This window comes from Micropterus salmoides, unplaced genomic scaffold, assembly GCF_014851395.1.
Source record: "Micropterus salmoides isolate LMB-PRFRI ecotype aquatic unplaced genomic scaffold, ASM1485139v1 Ms_hic_scaffold_22, whole genome shotgun sequence".
Classification (NCBI taxonomy): domain Eukaryota; kingdom Metazoa; phylum Chordata; class Actinopteri; order Centrarchiformes; family Centrarchidae; genus Micropterus; species Micropterus salmoides.
In genome coordinates this window covers 13,503,476-13,523,953 of record NW_024041373.1, presented here as the reverse complement: position 1 = coordinate 13,523,953, position 20,478 = coordinate 13,503,476, and the positions used below count along the sequence as shown (strand labels likewise).

The 20,478-nt window shown below is 41.0% G+C and overlaps 1 protein-coding gene across 1 annotated transcript in view; it reads left to right on the top strand.

The window, feature by feature from the left end:
- hcrtr2 (hypocretin (orexin) receptor 2) overlaps positions 1 to 12,723 on the top strand; it is a 35,645-nt gene extending 22,922 nt beyond the window's left edge. The window contains exons 4-7 of the mRNA XM_038737964.1: positions 9,971 to 10,086; positions 10,209 to 10,429; positions 10,700 to 10,821; positions 11,183 to 12,723. Coding sequence (XP_038593892.1) covers positions 9,971 to 10,086; positions 10,209 to 10,429; positions 10,700 to 10,821; positions 11,183 to 11,352 — 629 coding nt within the window. The 3' untranslated portion in view covers positions 11,353 to 12,723. The remainder of the gene's footprint in view (positions 1 to 9,970; positions 10,087 to 10,208; positions 10,430 to 10,699; positions 10,822 to 11,182) is intronic.
- The last annotated feature ends 7,755 nt before the right edge of the window (positions 12,724 to 20,478 follow it).

Genomic DNA, 20,478 nt, shown 5'->3' with positions numbered 1-20,478 from the left:
CTAAAGATCCTCATTAGAGCATTGGTTTTTCCGTTTGCTAAAACCAGTGTGCATGTAAACCATTTATCTGATGTGATATTAAAATGATGAGAGTAGGGCACTATTCACAGGTTTATTATGACTAATAAGGTGTATTGACTCATGCTGGAAGTCAGATAAGCCAGTCATGGTGCCTTTCTAATTAAAATCCTCAACAGAGGAGAACCTTGAAAAAAGAGAGCTTTTCAGCCCATCACTTTAATTGCAGTAATTGAGGTAGGTTATTGATTAGATACCTTTTGAGACACGGATTGCTTATTTTATTGACACATGAAATTGAAGGTCAGTGAAAAGAATACTTTAAAACGAATTACAACTGTACCAATTAAATATACCTCGAAGCAAACCTCAAAGTGACCTTTTGAAGGCTCCCCCTGCGCCCTGTTGATCGTTTCGTTAAACAGGGAGTCCAATCATGGCTTAGCAATCTTAACCAAGCACAGCAGGCCTGTCAAGCTTATTTTTATCACCTCTCCAAAAACAAAAAACAAAAGAGCAAACGTGTAAGAAATGGAGTAGACTTTTTTCTACAAGACATTGTAATGATTTTCAAGACAAATTACTGTTAAAAAATGATATAATCTTCTTTAGGTTCATCAGTGATGATAAATGATGAAAGTCCATAGTTCATCATCAACTATGGATGATGAATTCCATAGTTCATGAATGTTTAGCCTCATCAAATGTTTTTTTAGACTCAGTAGAAGCAACATCTTTGATAAAATTGGTCTGACATCTGCATGGTTTCCTTCATTAATCTCTCACAGTTTTTGAAGGTGATCTCTGGTTTTCTTTATCGATGTGTTTTAAAGCATTTCAGACAGTTATACTAAAGTGTTATTCTAAAATAAAAAATATTCAAGTCAAACTCGACAAAATAAAATGTGTGGTGATAATACTATTTGTTTTCTATTACAATTTGATTTGAAGAAGTGTCCTTACTCACTGTCAAGAGGTGAATGCGTTATTCGACAGAACTGATTACAGCTGCAGAGCAATGTATCCCCTGTTGTGTCAGCTTATGTCATAAGCTGACATCTTAGGTTTCTGACATCTTAGGAAATTTAGGATTTCAGGAGTGAATCCTAAGAGGATGCAATATTTGGCAAAAAGCTGCTGAGATTTGCATTTTCTGTTATTTCAGCCAAGGTGAGTGTAAGATGTATGAAATTCACACTCTCAAGCAAGAGCAGCTTGATGTGTTTCCCGTATGTTTGCAACCTGCCAACTATCTGTTGCGATCATCCTGCTGTCTGTCTGATTAACATGAACTGAGGCAGGAAGAGAACTGATTTGACTACTTGTCTAGTACCAAATGTACTCCTGTTTATTAACTTGTGTATTAAGTAAATGCCTTAACTCAACCAACCATATCATCTGGGTCATGTCAGAGAGAAATGTATTCTTGCCATGTCACATGCATCAAATTCACTGTCAAGCGCTAGCAGCAGTTGGATTTGGAATTGCTGGATGCATGATTTATCAGAGCTCTTCTGTCGCACATACACGGGCCAACTCCAAAAAAGTAATTTAAAATTTAAGCTCATGGCATCTGGGCTGCACTTCATAATTGGTTAAGATGTGTAAAGGTCAGGTCACAATGTCTCCAAGGGCCCCAGAATGGCAAAAACCTGGCCTGCCAAAACTGACTCATACAAATTGGCTGTTGCTTCTGAAGCACAATGAATGTATGCATAAACAATTCTTGCAAGCAAGACGTTGAAGGTTTACATAGAATCCTTGTTTCTCAGGAATGTTTGACACATTCCCGAGAAACAAGGATTCTATGTAAACTGGCTACTTTTAGTCAATACAGCTTCGTAATAAAGGAAAATATGAGGTCAGCCTCTTCATTCCTTTTCTCTTCTACAATGTGAGAAAACAGTACAAATCTTCAGAAATCTTATCCAGCCCATGACGATTAGCATCAAACATCACCATCATCATCATTACTAGTATTTTAGTGCACCTGATCATAAGTGTGGCGTGAAGGTCACTAGAGTAAATTGCATGAGTGTCATGGTGAATGTATGTCAAATGGTAGTGTTGTTATTAACCAGCCACTCTTCATTCTGGAACATGGACCCTCAATTGTGAAGAAATTTAGAAGTTAGACATTTCTTCCCGAAATGTATTGTACAGTTATTCACGCGTGTATCATAGCTCGTTTGCAGACAGTGTTTTGTGTTAGCATTCATTAGCAAAGTGAATGGACTCTTAGCCAGTATAGCTAACTCAGCTGTATACTGTTGGACTAGTTCACGGGTTTCGACGTGAAAAACCTGGAGAGTTATCGGAAAGTTACAACTGCGAAGTCAAAGCTCCGAGTTCGTTAGAAAGAGGGACACCGACCACGCCAGTTTGGACGCACGCTCGCACCCCTGTTGACACCAGAGACCGAGAGACGACAGCGGCAGAGCGCGGGACAGACCACGCTTTCTTTGGACACCTGCTTGCCCTTGTTTTGCTGGAGACCGGGAAAGACTGTTGAACTCTGCACAGTGGACTGAACTGTTGCTTAAGGTAAAACTCTTTAATTCTGTTGCTCCTTTGAGTGAAGTGGACCAATAGTTTAAGTATCGTCGCTCTCAAGCATCGCAACGAAGTTTGGGGTTTTATTTTATTATTATATGCCGGCTTGTGTGTGTGTGCGTGCTTGGTGAGTGTGGGCCCACTGAGTTAACATTATAGTTTAATTTGAACTGAAGGTAACTGAAAAGTTGTTATAGTGTGTTTAAACCAGTAAAAGGGGATTAATATTATTGCGTTACCCTGGTATTCAAGAAAAGGGATATTCCAAAGAGACTGAAAATACATTTATTTTATTGTTTATGTTAAAATTGCCAAAGTAAAATGGGGATTTATTATTTCTAAACTAACCCTGGTGTGTTGCATTATTACTTTTACCAAAGGTATATTCAACACATAAGGTAAATGTCTGTGTTTTGTTGACAAGGTGGCAACTTTAGTTTTATTGCAGCATGCTAGTTACTCTAATGTAGGTTTAGTGTGACTTTACAGAGCTAATAGACGTTAGATGAACCTAGCCTAGTGACAGTGGTGTTGCAAATCACTTGAGATAAATACAGAAACCCAAGACAATTAAAAGTGTATAGAAACTGAAGATAAAAAGGAACCTTATTTCAAGTATTCAGTTAGTTTGATTTAAGAACTCAGGGCCCCACCCTGCTTAAGATAAGATTTACACAATGAGTTGTGTAAATCATGGAATCATGAATCATGGACCGAAAAAAAAAAGAGAGCTGCTCTGCACGGCTGACTGCGTCCCCTCTGCTGGACTACAGCAGCGTGACAGAAACTAAGCAGCACGGCTTTGGAACGAAGCATTCGCGTGCTATCTTTCTCCCCCCCTCGCTTCATCCCTTCAGACGCCGGCGCTCCCCACCAAGCCGTGTCGGACGACATCCGCTTTGGTGGGCAAGGCCTACATGGCAGCGGGTTGAGCTGGTGCAAGCCTGCACACCATGGCCACCTTGCAGGCGTACCAGGACGATCTTCTCAAAGACTGTGACCTAGGGGGAGGTAACTCTGAGGAGGACCTGACTGAGCTCCGTAGAGCTACGGACTTAACACTCCGTGTTAACAAGGAGACGGCCCGTTCCTGTGGCAACGGAACGCCATCTGTGGCTCAACCTCTCGGGCATCCGGGGGAAGGAGAAGGCTTTTCTCCTGGATGTGACCCTCTCTCCTACTGGCCTGTTTGGTGAGGCAGTGGATGCTGTCGGCAGCAGGTTTCAGCACGCCAAAGGCAGGGAGAGGCGTTTGAGCAATATCTCCCCCGCCGGTCTGGGTCCAGGACGGCGACGGCTGAAGAGAGACGAGCTCAGCCCTCAGCTAGCTCCTACCGCCGGAGCCAGAAGCGAAGCGTCGCTTCCTGTAGTCCCTCTCAACAAACCTGGGACGCGAGGCGACTCTCTCGCCCACAGCCCCCCGAGAAGACGGGCCTGAGGACCGTCATTCAGTCTCGGTTGGTTCCCTTAGCGGATTTTGTAGAAACATGGCGGAGCTTTGCAAACATTACCCCGTGGGTCCTGCGCACCGTAGTGGATGGCTACAGGATGCAGCTCTGGCCCCGCTGAGGCTCCAGGGCATCCACATATTGAACTACATCGACGACTGGCTCATCCTGGCCCAGTCTCGGAAGTTAGCGGTTTGGCATCGAGATGTCGTCCTGGCCCACCTTCAGCGTTTGGGGCTCATCCTTGTCAGAACCAACAATACGGCAGTGGTGGCCTATTTGAATCACCAGGGGGGTCTGCGCTCGCGCCCGTTATGTAGACTGGCACATCAGATCCTCATGTGGTCCCAGCAGAGACTGCTGTCCCTCAGAGCGATGTACGTCCCTGGGACCCAGAATCAGGGAGCAGACCTGCTGTCGAGACAGGGGCTGAGGCCCGGAGAATGGAGACTCCACCCTGAGGTGGTGGAGTTATTATGCGAAGAGATCGGCCCCATAGACGTGGACTTGTTTGCGTCCCGAGAGACGGCGCACTGTCCCCCTGTGGTTCTCCCTCTCACCCCCAGCCCCTCTAGGGCTGGATGCCATGGTGCGGACGTGGCCGAGGCTGCATCTGTATGCGTTTCCCCCAGTCGCTCTGCTCCCGGGGGAGCGGGTCAGGGCCATCCTGCACCCATGTCCAGGTTATGTCCCTAAGGTTCCGGCCAGACTGGCAGGGTCCACGGTGCTGCAGGCGTTTCATCCCTCACCTCATGTGACGGCGGAGGACGGGAGACTTCATCTGCTCTGCCCTGTCAGAGCACCCGAGTATTTACACTCTGAGGTCTTCCCGGTGGAGGAAAGCAGACCAGTTGCTGGTGTGTTTCAGGTCCCCCAAGGCTGGGCTCCCCGCTTCTAAACACACCATCCGCAACTGGATCGTTCAGACTCTTTCCCTGGCCTATCAGGTGCGTGGGGTGAGCTGGGTTTGCCTTCACCTATGGCCATAAGGGCGCACTGTACTAGAGGCATGGCGGCTTCTTGGGCCCTCCACGCAGGGGCGTCACTCATGGATTTGTGTGACGCGGCTGGCTGGGCCACCCCCTCACACTTTCATCCGGTGTACAGTCTGGACCTTCCTTCTGCACCCGGCACCCGTGCGCTCTCCTCCTAGTCGTGCCGTCAGGTTCTGCACGCTGGGGGCAGGCAGGGTTTCGGCGCGGCCTAAGTGGGTATCTCGAAGGGGAACGTCTCGGGTTACGTATGTAACCCTTGTTCCCCGAGAAGGGGAACGAGACACTGCGTCGGTCCGCCACACCTCACCCCGCCTGGAGTGCCTTGCTTCATAGAAAAACATACTCAGAGTGCCTGCTGAATAAAAAAAGGCTTATGTGTCCTGTGTGCTGGCGTGCTTATATACCCCTCCGGTTACGCCGTCACACGCTACCGTTCTAGCAACACCAATAGGATTGGAGTAGTTTCATTCATAGTTCAGCCCTGCGACGCCCAGAGGCGTTCCCATAGTATCGTCACCGACGCAGTGTCTCGTTCCCCTTCTCGGGGAACAAGGGTTACATATGTAACCCGAGACGTTACTGACGGGGAAAAACAGAGCCTTTTATTCAACTTCTGTTCTTTGCTTCATGGAGACATGACTGTGTGGACTGACACCGGCATCTGCGCTGCATCTGGCTGGATTCCAACTCTACAAAGTGGACCGCAACACAGAACTCTCTTGCAAAACAAAAGGTGGAGGTGTCTGTTTTTACATCAACAGTGACTGGTGTACCGACGTGACAGTGATTCAGCAGCACTGTTTTCATGACCTGGAATATTTTATCATTAACTGTAAACCGTTGCTTTCCCCATGAGTTTTTTTTCATTCACTCTGGTCGGTGTTTACATTCCATCGCAGGCCAACGTGCACGATGCACAGTGCATGCTTGCTGACAGGATACTGTGTGTGGAGTAGACATGCACTTCCCTTGTTATTGTTCTTGGTGACTTTAACAAAGGAAACCTCAGCCAAGAACTCCCATTATACAGGCAATTTGTAAAGTGTCCAACCAGAGAGGAGAACATTCTGGATCACTGCTACAGTACAGTAAGCAGAGCCTATCACACCGTCCCCTGCACTACACTGGGTCACTCTGACCATGTCATGGTCCACCTGATTCCTGCATACAGGCAGAAATTAAAACTCTGATGTCCTCATCACAGGTTTACAAAGCAGTGGACCAATGAAGCTGTAGAGGACCTTCAGGCGTGTTTGGACTGCACTGACTGAGATGTTTTCAGGACTACTACCACCAATCTGGATGAGTTTACTGATGCTGTGACATCCTACATCAGCTTCTGCAAGGACAGCTGTGTACCATCACAGACCAGGGTGAGTTTTATAACAATGACAAACCCTGGTTCACAGCTAAACTCAGATAAATCAGACTGGAAAAGGAGAAGGCATTTAGCAGTGAGGACAGGGCCAGGTTTAAGGTTCAAAGTACAGGTTTAACAAATAGGCGCGAGAAGCTAAATGACAGAGAGACTAAAGAACCACTTCTCTGAAAATGATGTCACTTCTGTCCGGAGGGGTTCAGACAGATCACAAACTACAAACCCATCCATCGACGACGCTCGCCTGGCAAATAACACCTCACTGGAGACATGCCATGTGCCAGCCTGCTTAAAAACCTCCACCATCATCCTTGTCCCCAAAAAAACAAGGCCCACAGGAACCTGACATCTGTGGTAATGAAGTCTTTTGAGCGCCTGCAGTTCTCCTGGACTCCTTGACTCCTACAGCAGGATCCTGTTTGTGGATTTCAGCTCTGCTTTCTACACCACCATCCTGGCTCTGCTGCAGGACAAGCTCTCCCAGCTGAGCATGCCTGACAGTTTGATCACAGACTTCCTGACTGACAGGACGCAGCACGTGAAGCTGGGAAAATGTGTGTCTCTGATTCCAGGACCATCAGCACCGGTTCCCCTCAAGGATGCATTCTTTCCCCTCTGCTCTTCTCCCTGTACACAAACAGCTGCACCTCCATTCACCAGACCATCAAGTTCCTGAAGTTTGCAGATTACACCCCCCCTCATTGGGCTCATCTCTGGTAGGGATGAGTCCACCTACAGGTGGGAGATTGACCATCTGGTGACCTGGGGCAGCCAGAACCACCTGGACCTCAACGCTCTAAAGACAGTGGAGAGGGCAGAAACTGTTTCAGACTCTGCTGTGGCCCATCAGGACCAAAACGTCTCACCACAAAAACAGGTTCTTCCCATCTGCAGCTAGCCACATTAACAATATATTTTGTCAATTTATATATTTATGTACACAATATCCTCTTCTGCTGCAATACGTCTGCACAACACAAACCCTTCACATAGTTGTATTATTTTTCTCTGTTATTTTTGTTTTTTATTATTCTTATATAACTTGCATCTGTTTATTGCATATTTATACATTTCTACTTTTATGTCAGCTGTATGTTTGTCTAGGTGTAGCACCTAATCACAAAGCAAATTTCTCGTATGTGTATAATAGTACTTGGCAATAAAGCTCTTTCTGATTCTGAGGATGATGTATGATATACAGTACATGTCTCCAAAGACAGAGCGCCTGGAGCGCCCAGGTCAGTGTAATCAGCTGAAGACCCTCCACTGTGAACCAATGGTAACCAACACAGGTTGGTTGGGGTGTCACACTGGATAAAGCATCATAATTCCAGCCCGTGAAAGTTTGGAGGTGTATCTCTCTGTTAGCAAGGCCAGGTCAGACATATTGAACTTATTCAGTATTTTAAGAGAAGCAAACAGAATTTACACACAGTAAGGGTAAGTTGTGTTTCCACTCTCACTACAATCAAGACATCGCCAAGGCCGTACACTGCACAGAACAGAACATTGTGTATGGGTTGGCTTTTCCCTTAGAAATGTTTATCTGGTTAATGTCAATTATTGATTGTGTTTAATTTATTCCCCAAGTCTGGGAAAGGTGATGCATTTCTTTCCAGGTTACAAAAATAAAACGCAACTGAATACTGCTTCACTGCCTCTAGAGTACTTGGAGTCAAATGGTTTTAACAGTATATATTGTGGCCTACTTTTACTTAACCGTGTGAATTTCATGCATTTGACACTTACCTGGATTGAGACAAGAACATGTATTTCTCAGCAGGTTTAAAGAAAAACACCTCTGCCAAATACTGCAGTCTCCCCTCTGCTTTTTCTCTTGAGACCTAGGAGTCAGATGGCTCAGCACATATTATAGGCTGTTTTCATACATCTTTCATTGATCTTGGCTGTAATAACAAGGCATTTCTCTGCAGCTCTAAAATCTTATCTGCCAAATAATGCTTTTCTGCCTTATATTTCTCTAGAGACACTTTGGGATCAAATGATATTACCGGCAATATATTTTGAGCTGTTATGGCTTGACAGTGAGAAATTCTCAGCAGGTACAGAAAAAAACATTTGTCGAATAATGCACTGCAACTTCATTCCTTACTTACGGACTTCATACATTTAATAATGACCTAAGCTGAAATAATAAGAGATGCATTGCTCTGCAGCAGTTCTGTCGATTAATGAATTCACCCCTTAACAGTCAGCAAGAACACTTCAAATCAAACTGTGATAGGAATCAAATGGTGTCAACAGCACATACTTTATTTGATCGACTTTGACATGACAGATTGGCTTTGACACTGAACATTAATTTTAAAACCCTAATTTTATAATAACTATCTGAAATGCTTAAAAACACATCAAAATCACCTTTAGAAACGTTCTTAAACTATAGACTTCAGATCATTTGTCATCATCAATTAACCTGTCAAGGAATTATATTGTTTTTAAACAGTACTTTGCGTTAGCTGCGAGTGCTCCTGCGAGGGATGTGCAGTTCTTGGCAGGCAGGCAGAACTTGGTTGTTTTTGGTTTTGGATTTTTGGTGATAAAAAATACCACCATTTCATTTTTAAAAAGTACTTTATCTGATAAGTCATTACACTGTCACTGTTTCATCTGCTTTGATTGTTATCAGTCCATCTGAGCATGCTACTGGGAGGGGCATGTAGTTCTTGGCGGGCAGGCAGAACTCTGTATAACAACTGTTACATTAGAAAATTTTCTGTTCAGGACTGACTGGAAAACCCACTGCATGGGAGTGAATGTTTCTGTATCACAGTTGAGAGAAACAGTGGCAGGTCTGTCCTGAATTTTATTTGTTGTGGGGATGTTTACATCCAAGCTGCCCCAGCCAAACTCGTGTAAGATAGCGTTACAAAGTTATGGGGATTTCCAATCCTCAAATAATTTTCTTTTGTACAAAAAGTTTAAATCTAACCACTGTTTTGCTTGGCCGTGTATGTTGTCCTATAACAACCTTATAATGAATAACATTATATTTTTATTCTACTTTAAAGAATACTAAGACTAACTAGCTTTACCAAAACACAAAGAAGCACTGCTCCGTCTGGATCAGCTGGTGAGGATGCTGACCTCTCTGCCTGGGAAATGTAGCTTTAGTCTCAATCCTTTAGTATTATCATGTAGTCATCATGTGAATATTTAAGACCCGTTTACAAGATTATTGTTTTAAGACAAATTAGCTTTAAAAATATTTTAATATATGAGATAGAGACTGAGTTTTCAACCAACGCACAATATACTAGCGTTAAAATTAGTTTACCTAGCTAGCCACAGCTGATAATCTGGTAGCGACAGTTGTAATTTCTGCCAACAAAATCCATGGTTGTCAGCCAAGCCTGCTTTTGTTTACTTCTCTGAAGTCAAAAACCCATTGTTAGAAAAAAGTATTTTGAGTGAAAAAACAGCCATGTTATCATTGTAAATGTGCAGTGTCAGGATGGAATGTTTGACAGAGAAAGCAACAGTAACGAATGGGCTAATGGTTACTATCCAGATGGTTTTAAGTCAAATTATGATTATGTGTTTTTATTCTTTCCACAGCTGAGATCTACCCAAAAGTGTATCACAGCTGTTTCTTCATTGTCACATACTTTGCACCATTATGTCTCATGGTCCTGGCGTATATCCAGATATGTCACAAGCTATGGTGTCAACAGGTGTGTACTCCTGCACTTTATGTTGCAATACATCAGCTTTTACAATGCCATGATTAAACAGTGAACTGCTCTTTCTTTGGCAGTTTTAAAGTGTGTGATATACACATATTTTTAATCAACAGATTCCCGGAAACACATCAGTGTTGCAGAGGAAGTGGAGGTCCATGCAGTGTTCAGGTCCCACTCCAGGGCTGGGAGAGTCCATGAGGGTCAGGACCAGCACAGTTTGTGCTGAGATCAAACAGATCCGGGCCCGGCGCAAGACAGCTCGCATGCTAATTGTAGTGCTCTTTGTTTTTGCCCTGTGCTACCTACCAATCAGCGTGCTCAATGTGATGAAAAGGTAATAATTGCTCAAGCTCTAAATTATCAAAAGCCATTCAAATGCAGAGGGATCAGTTTACGCACATCTAGCATTGCTTTTTTCGTCAGGAGCTCACCTTGGAAATTTCATGTTTAATAATGACTGTTACAGTATATTTAGTATTTAAGCACTGAATAGTGGCTTGTTTTTATTATTTTAATAATAATGTGATTTGTAGTATAGCATCAAAATCATGCAAACATGAATTATTTTTTAACTGATGGGCCTAATGTCATACCTTACTTCCAGAGTCTTTGGGACATTCAGGAGCACAAATGACAGAGAGACAGTGTATGCATGGTTCACCTTTTCACATTGGCTCATATATGCCAACAGTGCAGCAAATCCTATCATCTACAATTTCCTCAGTGGTAAGTTTGTAACTCACCACTCAGACCAGTTGTGTGTGTTCATTACTGTCCTCTAGTGGACGGTTTGACAACAACCCTATGTCTCACTGCTTTAAGTTGCATGTATTACAAAATGTCTTACATGAATTTACAGATTGTAGATGCCGTTGATGGCCTTGATAATAACACATGCTTCTCAGATGTTAGTCATCATGTGCTTAAAAAAAAAAAAAGATGTATTTATAATAAATCCATAGTCAATCAAATTTTCTAAACAAAATGTGTACTTAATAATGCGCATGAAACTGAAAAATGCAGTTTGTGATGCAAAGTGTTCAAACGTAATGGTTTCTGAGTGTATTTCATATTTCTCTTATTCCAGGGAAGTTCCGTGGGGAGTTCAAAACAGCCTTTTCTTGCCATTGTTATGGCAAAGGCCAAAATCACACACAGAGGACACGGACCAGACCAAGCACAGACAGACGGAAATCCCTGTCAACTCAAGTTAGCAACATGGACAATGTGTCACGCATATCAGATCAGATAGTGTAGTTTTATAATCCAGGTGGGGAGTTTTTCTGACCAATTCAAGCATCAGAGGACACACTCATCGTTAAGGTAGACATTATTTTTGTTTTATGTTTGCTTAGTTTCACGAGGACACTTTATGGAAGTTAAGAGCTTTAGCAATCTGGGCACTGTTTTCTGAAGACCTTCTCACATTAACACAATCAGGAACACAGTAGGACATGGCCTCCACTCAAATGCACAGAAACTGTCTATTTATTATTAAAGGACACCTTTTGAATGTTTAGTATTTATTAACGCATACCATATGTACTATATACAAGGTTAAGTGAGTTTTAATTGGACGTATTGTATTGTAAATGTACTATGTTGACTGCTCTGCATACTGGAGATGAACCTGCTGATTCCAATTTTGGCCGATTCCAATTTTCATTCTCTCTAAGAACTATAAATGACAGAACACACAAACATTTTTGTAACTTTTCTTTACTGGAAAATTCTCTTTATTAGGATCCCCATAAGCAACCGCTTTTCTGACTGGGGTCCATTCCGCAGCAGGTTACAGGAGCTTCTCTCAGTCAAACACAAAAGTAATTCAGGTTAGGCTGCTGGACAGAGTTTTTAGTATGAATAAAATCTAACTGAAAAGAAACTGCAGTAGGTTATAACAAGGCTCAGTGTTTCCCACAAAAGGATAATGTAAATGTAGTGGTGGGGGGTATATATGTATTTTTTATTTGAAAATATTTGAAAGAATACATTACCCTATTTCTAGTATTTCTATAGTATAATTTCACCATTTTAATTCTACTTAATTGTCCAAATTACTTTTTTACTCAGACACCATCCAGCACAGCACGTGTGTAACATTTAGTGTGACCGGCAGAAAATCGGACATTTGACATCACCGGCCCATACTGTCCTCAGCCAGTTGATTGGTGCATCCCTACGGCATACATTTATTTTTAGTTCAGTAGCAGGATTTGTTTATTAATGTTTATATATTTGTAGGTTTTATGGGTTTTTATAACAATAATACAGCAGGTGCTATAGACAATAAGTCTTTTAACTGCTCAGGCTTGTAGTTTGTCTCCTTGATTTGTAGTTCCTGCATGAATGTGTCCTGGTGGACTTCGTTATGAAACGGCTTTCTTTCACTGGACATACACTGAGTTTTGATTGAACAATATCGGCAAAGCAAATATTTTATATTGTAGCTACACACTTGCCTACTATGTATTGCACCAAAGCAAAATTTATTAATTCTATTTTAATCCATTAAACCATTTTGAAATACAATGAAGTGCTTCTGTCAGTCACCTTTACTGACAGCTTCAGAGCGCAGGGGGACATTGTCCTGCTGGAAAAGATAATTCTCCAGGCCCAACCTTTCAATCATTCCACTTAATGAACACAATGGTAATGAGTCCTGTAAATGAATGATTTATTTTGATTAGATTTTTTACAAAAAATAAATTTAATAAATGCATAAACAACAGAAAATGGAATGAGGACTCTCAAGTGTATACTTTAATCCAGTCTTTATTTTGACTGTAAAACAATTGTTGTCTCAACAAGTGGTAATGCTTAAACATTGTTTTGTTTGGCTTCATGACCATCATAGAAAAACAAATTAATTTCTCCTCGCAGCTTAATTAAGGCTAATATGCCTGTAAATATGCTGTGGCACACACACACACAAACGTGTGTCTGGCTCTCTTCCTTTTGGCTGAGAGTAAATGCTTGAGTGTGAGCAGCAATTCATTTACAGCACACGTTGTTTGTTTTGCTGCACTATAACTATTGTAAACAGGCACCCTTGATTTGGCATACCGTGATCCCAGTAAGGAAATTGCACTATTGACACATACAGGTGCTGGTCATATAATTAAAATTAATTTCAGTAATTCCATTTAAAAAGTGAAACTTGGATATTGTATTCATTCATTACACACAGACTGATATATTTAAAATGTTTATTTAATTTAATTGTGATGATTAAAACTGAGAACTAATGAAAATCCCAAATTCAGTATCTCCAAAAATTAGAATATTACTTAAGACCAATACAAAAAAAGGATTTTTGGAAATGTTGGCCAACTGAAAAGTATGAACATGAAAAGTATGGGCCCCTTTTGCCTGAATTACTGCAGCAATGTGGCGTGGCATGGAGTCAGTCAGTCTGTGGCACTGCTCAGGTGTTATGAGAGCCCAGGTTGCTCTGATAGTGGCCTTCAGCTCTTCTGCATTGTTGGGTCTGGCGTATCGCATCTTTCTCTTCACAATACCCCATAGATTTTCTACAGGGTTAAGGTCAGGCGAGTTTGATGGGGCAATTAAGAACAGGGATACCATGGTCCTTAAACCAGGTACTGGTAGCTTTGGCACTGTGTGCAGGTGCCAAGTCCTGTTGGAAAATGAAATCTGCATCTCCATAAAGTTGGTCAGCAGCAGGAAGCATGAAGAGCTCTAAAACTTCCTGGTAGATGGCTGCGTTGACCTTGGACCTCAGAAAACACAGTGGACCAACACCAGCAGATGACATGGCACCCCAAACCATCACTGACTGTGGAAACTTTACACTGGACTTCAAGCAGCGTGGATTCTGTGCCTCTCCTCTCTTCCTCCAGACTCTGGGACCTTGATTTCCAAAGGAAATTTACTTTCATCAGAGAACATAACTTTGGACCTCTCAGCAGCAGTCCAGTCCTTTTTTGTCTTTAGTCCAGGCGAGACGCTTCTGACGCTGTGTCTTGTTCAAGAGTGGCTTGACACAAGGAATGTGACAGCTGAAACCCATGTCTTGCATACGTGGTGGTCCTTGAAGCACTGACTCCAGCTGCAGTCCACTCTTTGTGAATCTCCCTCACATTTTTGAATGGGTTTTGTTTCACAATCCTCTCCAGGGTGCGGTTATCCGTATTGCTTGTACACTTTTTTCTACCACATCTTTTCTTTCCCTTCACCTCTCTATTAATGTGCTTGGACACAGAGCTCTGTGAACAGCCAGCCTCTGTAGCAATGACCTTTTGTGTCTTGCCCTCCTTGTGCAAGGTGTCAATGGTCGTCTTATGGACAGCTGTCAAGTCAGCAGTCTTCCCCATGATTGTGTAGCCTACAGAACTAGACTGAGAGACCATTTAAATGCCTTTGCAGGTATTTTGAGTTAATTAGCTGATTAGAGTGTGGCACCAGGTGTCTTCAATATTGAACCTTTTCACAATATTCTAATTTTCTGAGATACTGATTTTTCATTAGTTGTCAGTTATAATCATCAAAATTAAAAGGAATGAACACTTGAAATATATCAGTCTGTGTGGAATGAATGTATACATTATACAGGTTTCACTTTTTGAATGGAATTACTGAAATAAATCAACTTTTTGATGATATTCTAATTATATGACCAGCACCTGTAGTGTGATGGCACATTTGAGACAAAGCCCTGATCACCCTCACACAGTTACACAAATTTCCACCTGGAAGCTGCCCAGTACAAGTCTGACCTGCCACTGAGTTGTTCCCCCAACTGTAAAAGGCCTTGATCAGGGGCATCCCAATCCTGATACTGAGGCAGACACAAGCACCGTCTCTCACTCTCCCCATTAGTATTCATTCTGCTGGTCCAGGGACTATATGGGCATATATAGTCTGCTTCTCTTTTATAATCATTATTACTTTAGGACAGACAGTGAAACTCCACCACATGAGACATACTGAATAGTTCTCCAGAGCGTGGCGTGCAATCAGTCAATTCTACTGCACCTGTTCACAGATGCAACTTGTCATCGTAGAATCTCTAGATCCACAAATATCAAATACTCACTGAAAAAAGCAAGTGCATTCAAACTAACATAAAAGACATTAAAAAAATTATTAATCATGATTGTAAATGTGTGAAAGTACTCTGATATGAAACGAATAAGCAAAAATGATGTGGAAATCTCTTGTCAAATCAAGACAATCAAACAAATCAAGAAAAACAATTAGCAAAAGGCAACAATAATGTGCAAAACCAAGAAGACAAACAATGTCATACTGACGGGGAACAGGGCCACTTGATTTCTGTTCAGTGACTTGTGGGCAGTGAGATTGTAATTGGTCAAAAGTCTTCTTGTCAAGCTCTGCCAGAAATGTTTCATTTGGGGCATTTTTGGATGGTGGTAGATTTGAAACTGTTGGTAGTTTTTTTGCTGATTGATTTTTATAATCCTTTAAACTATGACTAAAATTTATTCCCACATTAGCATCATTCACAGCGCAACTGTGGTCATATGCTTGACTTTTTGACAGGATTGCTCTGATTCTTGACTTGAATGTGAGATCTTAGCATATCAAAGCATAGCTTAGCTTAGCATATCTCTTATTCGCGTTATATCACTTTTTGTCTTCTCATGTACAGCATACTGCTACAACAACATGCTAACCTTAAAGCCACCTGTATATTCAGAAAATATCTGAGATTTGTGCCCCACAGTGGTTATATTTTGTAGACACTGTGGCAAACAGCAATGCACCACAGGTCTCTCTATTGTTGCCCCGACTGCAACAGATAAAAAATCCCCCTCTCCTGTTAACGTTTAAAGCTGCAGTATTTGGTTCTGTATTTAATGAGGATTTTAATGTAACTTTAGCCCTTTGTCAGTGCTTTCTGGTGTGATTTTAGTGATTTTGCCTTCTTGTGATTGGAATCTCTTTGTGTCTCTGTTTTTTATTTTTCTGTTTCTGAAAGTTAGCATATGCTTTGATATGTTTTAATGTGTATCTCTAAAAATAATTACTTGGTTAATGTGTTTGAATTTGTAGATAAAAGCTAATTTAATTAAGTGTACTCATGGTTGCTAATTATTGACACTATGGTATGATTAGCTTCAATGCAGTTCAATAAGAAGCTAATTACAAATCAAACAGAATTAGGAAATGCTGTTTCAGTTTCTGGGTTTCTTTATTCAAAATGTTGATAGTCCTTGTTTACCGAATTAAGTAACACACAGTTAGATCATTTGTCTCACTGATGTTGCTGTTTTTGTTTTTTAAAGCATGACCAGCATGCAGTTTTTAATTTTTGTAGTAAGATTTTGCCAAATTTCACACAATGGATGGCTGCAGAACATTTATCAGCCAGTGAAGCGGCATGCAAACCTTCAACTGTAATTAAGACATGTTTTGGTAATGTTCAATAAAAAAACTTTATTTGGAAACACACTTTTTGATGTGAATCCAGGGTCAACTAACACGTCCACCCAGTCATGTCATCATGTGTCCTCTGCTTGACCTTCTGAATATTATTTAGTCTCTTGACTTGATGTGTGAGCTTCAAAGTGCAATAATTAGTTGTCAGTTTATTCCCTAACCCTGTCTGTATTTCTGCTTATATTTAATCAGCAAATGATCTGCTTATATTGTTAATCTAAAAACACATAATAACCAATTGCAGCTAATAATGGCAGCTAATAAGCTAAAGTAAGAGCAAACTCAAAGCTGGGAAAGGGCTTCAAGATTCAAACATGAATCTGAAACAAAGGTACCCACCAGGGACGTGCACAGGGGGGTTGCTCTGGTTGCCCGGGCAACTGCCCGTTTGCCTTTCCTGACTCAAGTTGCCCTTCCGACTCGCCCTTCCGAGAAAAAAAAATAAAATAAAAAAATAATCGCGATCGCAAAGCCTCATTCACTTCCATTCGGGCACCGAAAGTGAAAGTCAGTAGGGGAAGGGCAAACTCTGTTTAAGTGGCTGCACTGCTGCAGCGCTGCCTGCACGTCAGTCGATTCTGTTCCCTACCGGAATTCCTGTTTCCTTCCTTTATGCAATCATACTACAACAAATCATGCGTAGTTTTGCCCAGTTACCATACGTGATACGTACCAACAGAAGTGAATACGAGCTAGAAGCGCAACTGAATGTACGGGAAGCAAAAAGGTTAAAAAAGGATTGTATTTTTTTCCGAAATCTAAGCGTTTTTTTATTTAATATTTTATTAGAAGCGAGTTTTCCCCATCTGTCAATTCAATCTAGATTATTTATTTTCAAATTAAAAAAAAAGGAAAAAAAATAAAAAATAATAATGATTAAAAAAAAACAATAAACAATAATATAAGGAACTCTTTTTCTCATATGTATTTTGGTGACATTTATATTGTTAATACATTTTGGATACTGTGTTTAGTGCCTTTTTTCAGGTCAGAGCAACTGCCCTTCAAAATTCCTGTGCACGTCCCTGGTACCCACGCACAATTTATTTATTTATTTGAACACTACACCTCAGATGCTGAGTCATCAGTTATTGTAGCACATGATGTCTGTGCTGACAGACATTAGACACAAAAACAATAAGCTGCAGCATACCATTTCGTGCCTTTCTGTCAGGAGACCTTTTTTCATCAGGGCAAATCCCTTAGTCAACAAGGCAGATTGATGGAGTGCAATCAACCAATTACTGCACCCTGTTTCAGAAAGCAGGCTTAACAAACTCTGAGCTTATCCCTGAGCTCTGGGTTGATTGAGCCTGAGGTGGGAACTCTGAATTTTCAGTTCCAGAACAGCTAATCAGAATAAAGTTTTAGACGTCTGTTTTACGTTAATAAAATCTTGCTCATATAGTATTTTATTAATGTTGTCTATCAGCAGGTAATAATGAAAAACTCACATTTAAACAGTCATCCTCACTCAGAAATAGTCACACTATCTCCAGTAGGGTGTATTGCCCTAATGTGGGACATTTTTTGTTTTTCAGACTTCTGTGGCATATTGCGATGTAAAGCCAATGTATTAAATCAACACCCAATACCATTTTAAAAACCTCAGGATGTGTCCTAATCAAATCAAAAGAGAAAATAGAGATAACACATTCCTAAAGGAAATGACAGACATTAAGCAACTGTTGACACAGGGTTGTGTTATGTTATGCAGATAGAAAAGAGTTAAATGCACAGAATTCCTGACTCTAGTTCATTTTACTTCATAACAAACACAAACAATGCCTTTTATCCTGCCTTTTCTCTCATCCTTTTCCTGATTCTGTCTCTCGCTCTGCATCTGAAAATCTCTGTGTCTTTCTCAGCTTTGCCACTGTGATTTGAAATGCATTTAAATGAATTAATCATTAGATGCATAAAATCAAGTGTATTGGCTTTATTGGTTTTTAAATTAAGAGCTGTTTTTTTTCATTTTAAGAAGTCTACTCCCTTTGCACACACACAAAAAGCCTTTAAACTACCATCCCCCAAAGAATAACAATTTTCCATGACCTTAAACATGTAGTACAGCATTCTAACCACTTAAACCCTGTAAAAAAACATTTTTGTCCCACCAAACCATGCCCCACTACACTTTTTTGTACTGTCACACATTTCGAAAACCACATTTCCTAAAGTGGGACACTTGAAAATTTGATAATAATATAAAATATATAGTTTAAACATGCAAAGTTACATTGTTTTTTGATGGACAAACATTTTATAAGCACAATAGGCCAAAAACTAGCAGGGTTGTTTTATTTAAATTGACCTTATACTTAATATCAAGTTTGTCAAAACTCTGTCACTGACAATTGGGTGGTCTTTACACAAGGTGCCTCCTGTTTGATGATTGCTCCACCCTCATATGTGACTGGACATTTGAGAAGTTATGTGATTTTTATCACATGACACCATAGCTTTGGCTAACCAATAGTTTCACTGGACCATAAGTGTCCCACATTAGGCAGTGTCCCACTTTAGGGCAATCCACCTGTCTATGATAGGAATGTTCCAATCAGTGCGACTAGCCTACAATATGAAAAATTAGGCTCCTGTTCATTGATCAGTTTTATAGGTTACATATTAAAAGTGATTACTGCAGTAATGTAGCCCACAGTAGGCCTAAGTGTTTTCAGTGCAACTGTCCACACAGTCACAGCGTTATAGCCTACCGGACACATTTTATTCTGCGCTGAGGATAAATCCACGATGGTGTGGAGATCTGTCCTCTGTCGACGACAGATTGATCATTAAAGCGGTCATCTTCAAGATCATGTGTGGGGGAAAAAACTAATAGCTATCTAACTGGGATCTTCAAGTTTTTAAAGATGCAAATGCTTTCAGATTTGTGCTTTGACATCGACAGAATGAATGAGGAAATGAAACGGTGTGTCAGACAGCCGCCTCAGGCTCCGCAGGAGGGGAGGAGTCAGAGAGAAACTGACGGTTTTCCAATTTATCCTGTGAACTTAACCTCCTCCCGAGGAGGTTAAGTTCACAGCATCAGTTGCCGGAGTTACTGATCTAGAGATTATCTGATCTCGCTCTCTGAAAAAGAAAACCCAGAGTTTCCCTCATCTCAGGCTTAACATATTCAGAATTTTCTCTAATCCCGCTTCTGAAATGGGGCCCTGTTCACATGGGAATCATAGCAACTTGTTGTCATAGAATAGATCCACAAACACAGCACATCAAACACTCACTGATAAAGAAAGTGAACGCAAAGTAGCATAACAGACACAAATAAACACAAAACAACTACTGATCATCATTGTAATCAGCAGTATAGATAATGCCTTTGTGACAGAAAATGAACACGCAAAAATGATGTGGAAATCTCAAGCTAATCAATAGAATGGAAAAATCATTCAGGTAAAGGCAACAGTAATGTGAAAGAAACAAGGAGACAAACACTGATCTCACAATGACATGGTGCTCAACAGGGCAGTCTGATTTCTGTCACTTGTGGGCAAAAGTAACCTGTACGCTTGCTCCTTTTTGACTCAGTAGTTGCTGATATGTGATATGTGAGCCTCAATTTGGAGACCAGATCTAACCTGTTTTCTGGGAATGTTCCCTCAAGAAAATGTGTGTCAACCCAGAGACTGTTTTTTGTTTTGAGCATTAAAGACTTAAAGACACATCCTGCATTCTGGTGAAAATGTCTGCTTTTTCTCCATCAGTTTATGGTGGAAATATTTATTTGTTTATACAAAGGGAAACTCTCAGGCATCCTAGATTTGCTTTTCAGATAAGTATTCCATTTGACTCTTTGTTTTGAATTGCAGTTTAGTTTTAATTGGTTTTTAAAGTGGGTTTGCTAGTTTAGTTTGGTTTTTATTTTTTGAAAATGTTTATTTTTTTATTAGTTTCAATGTTAGTTTTAGTCTTTTTTTGTGATATGGGCCAATG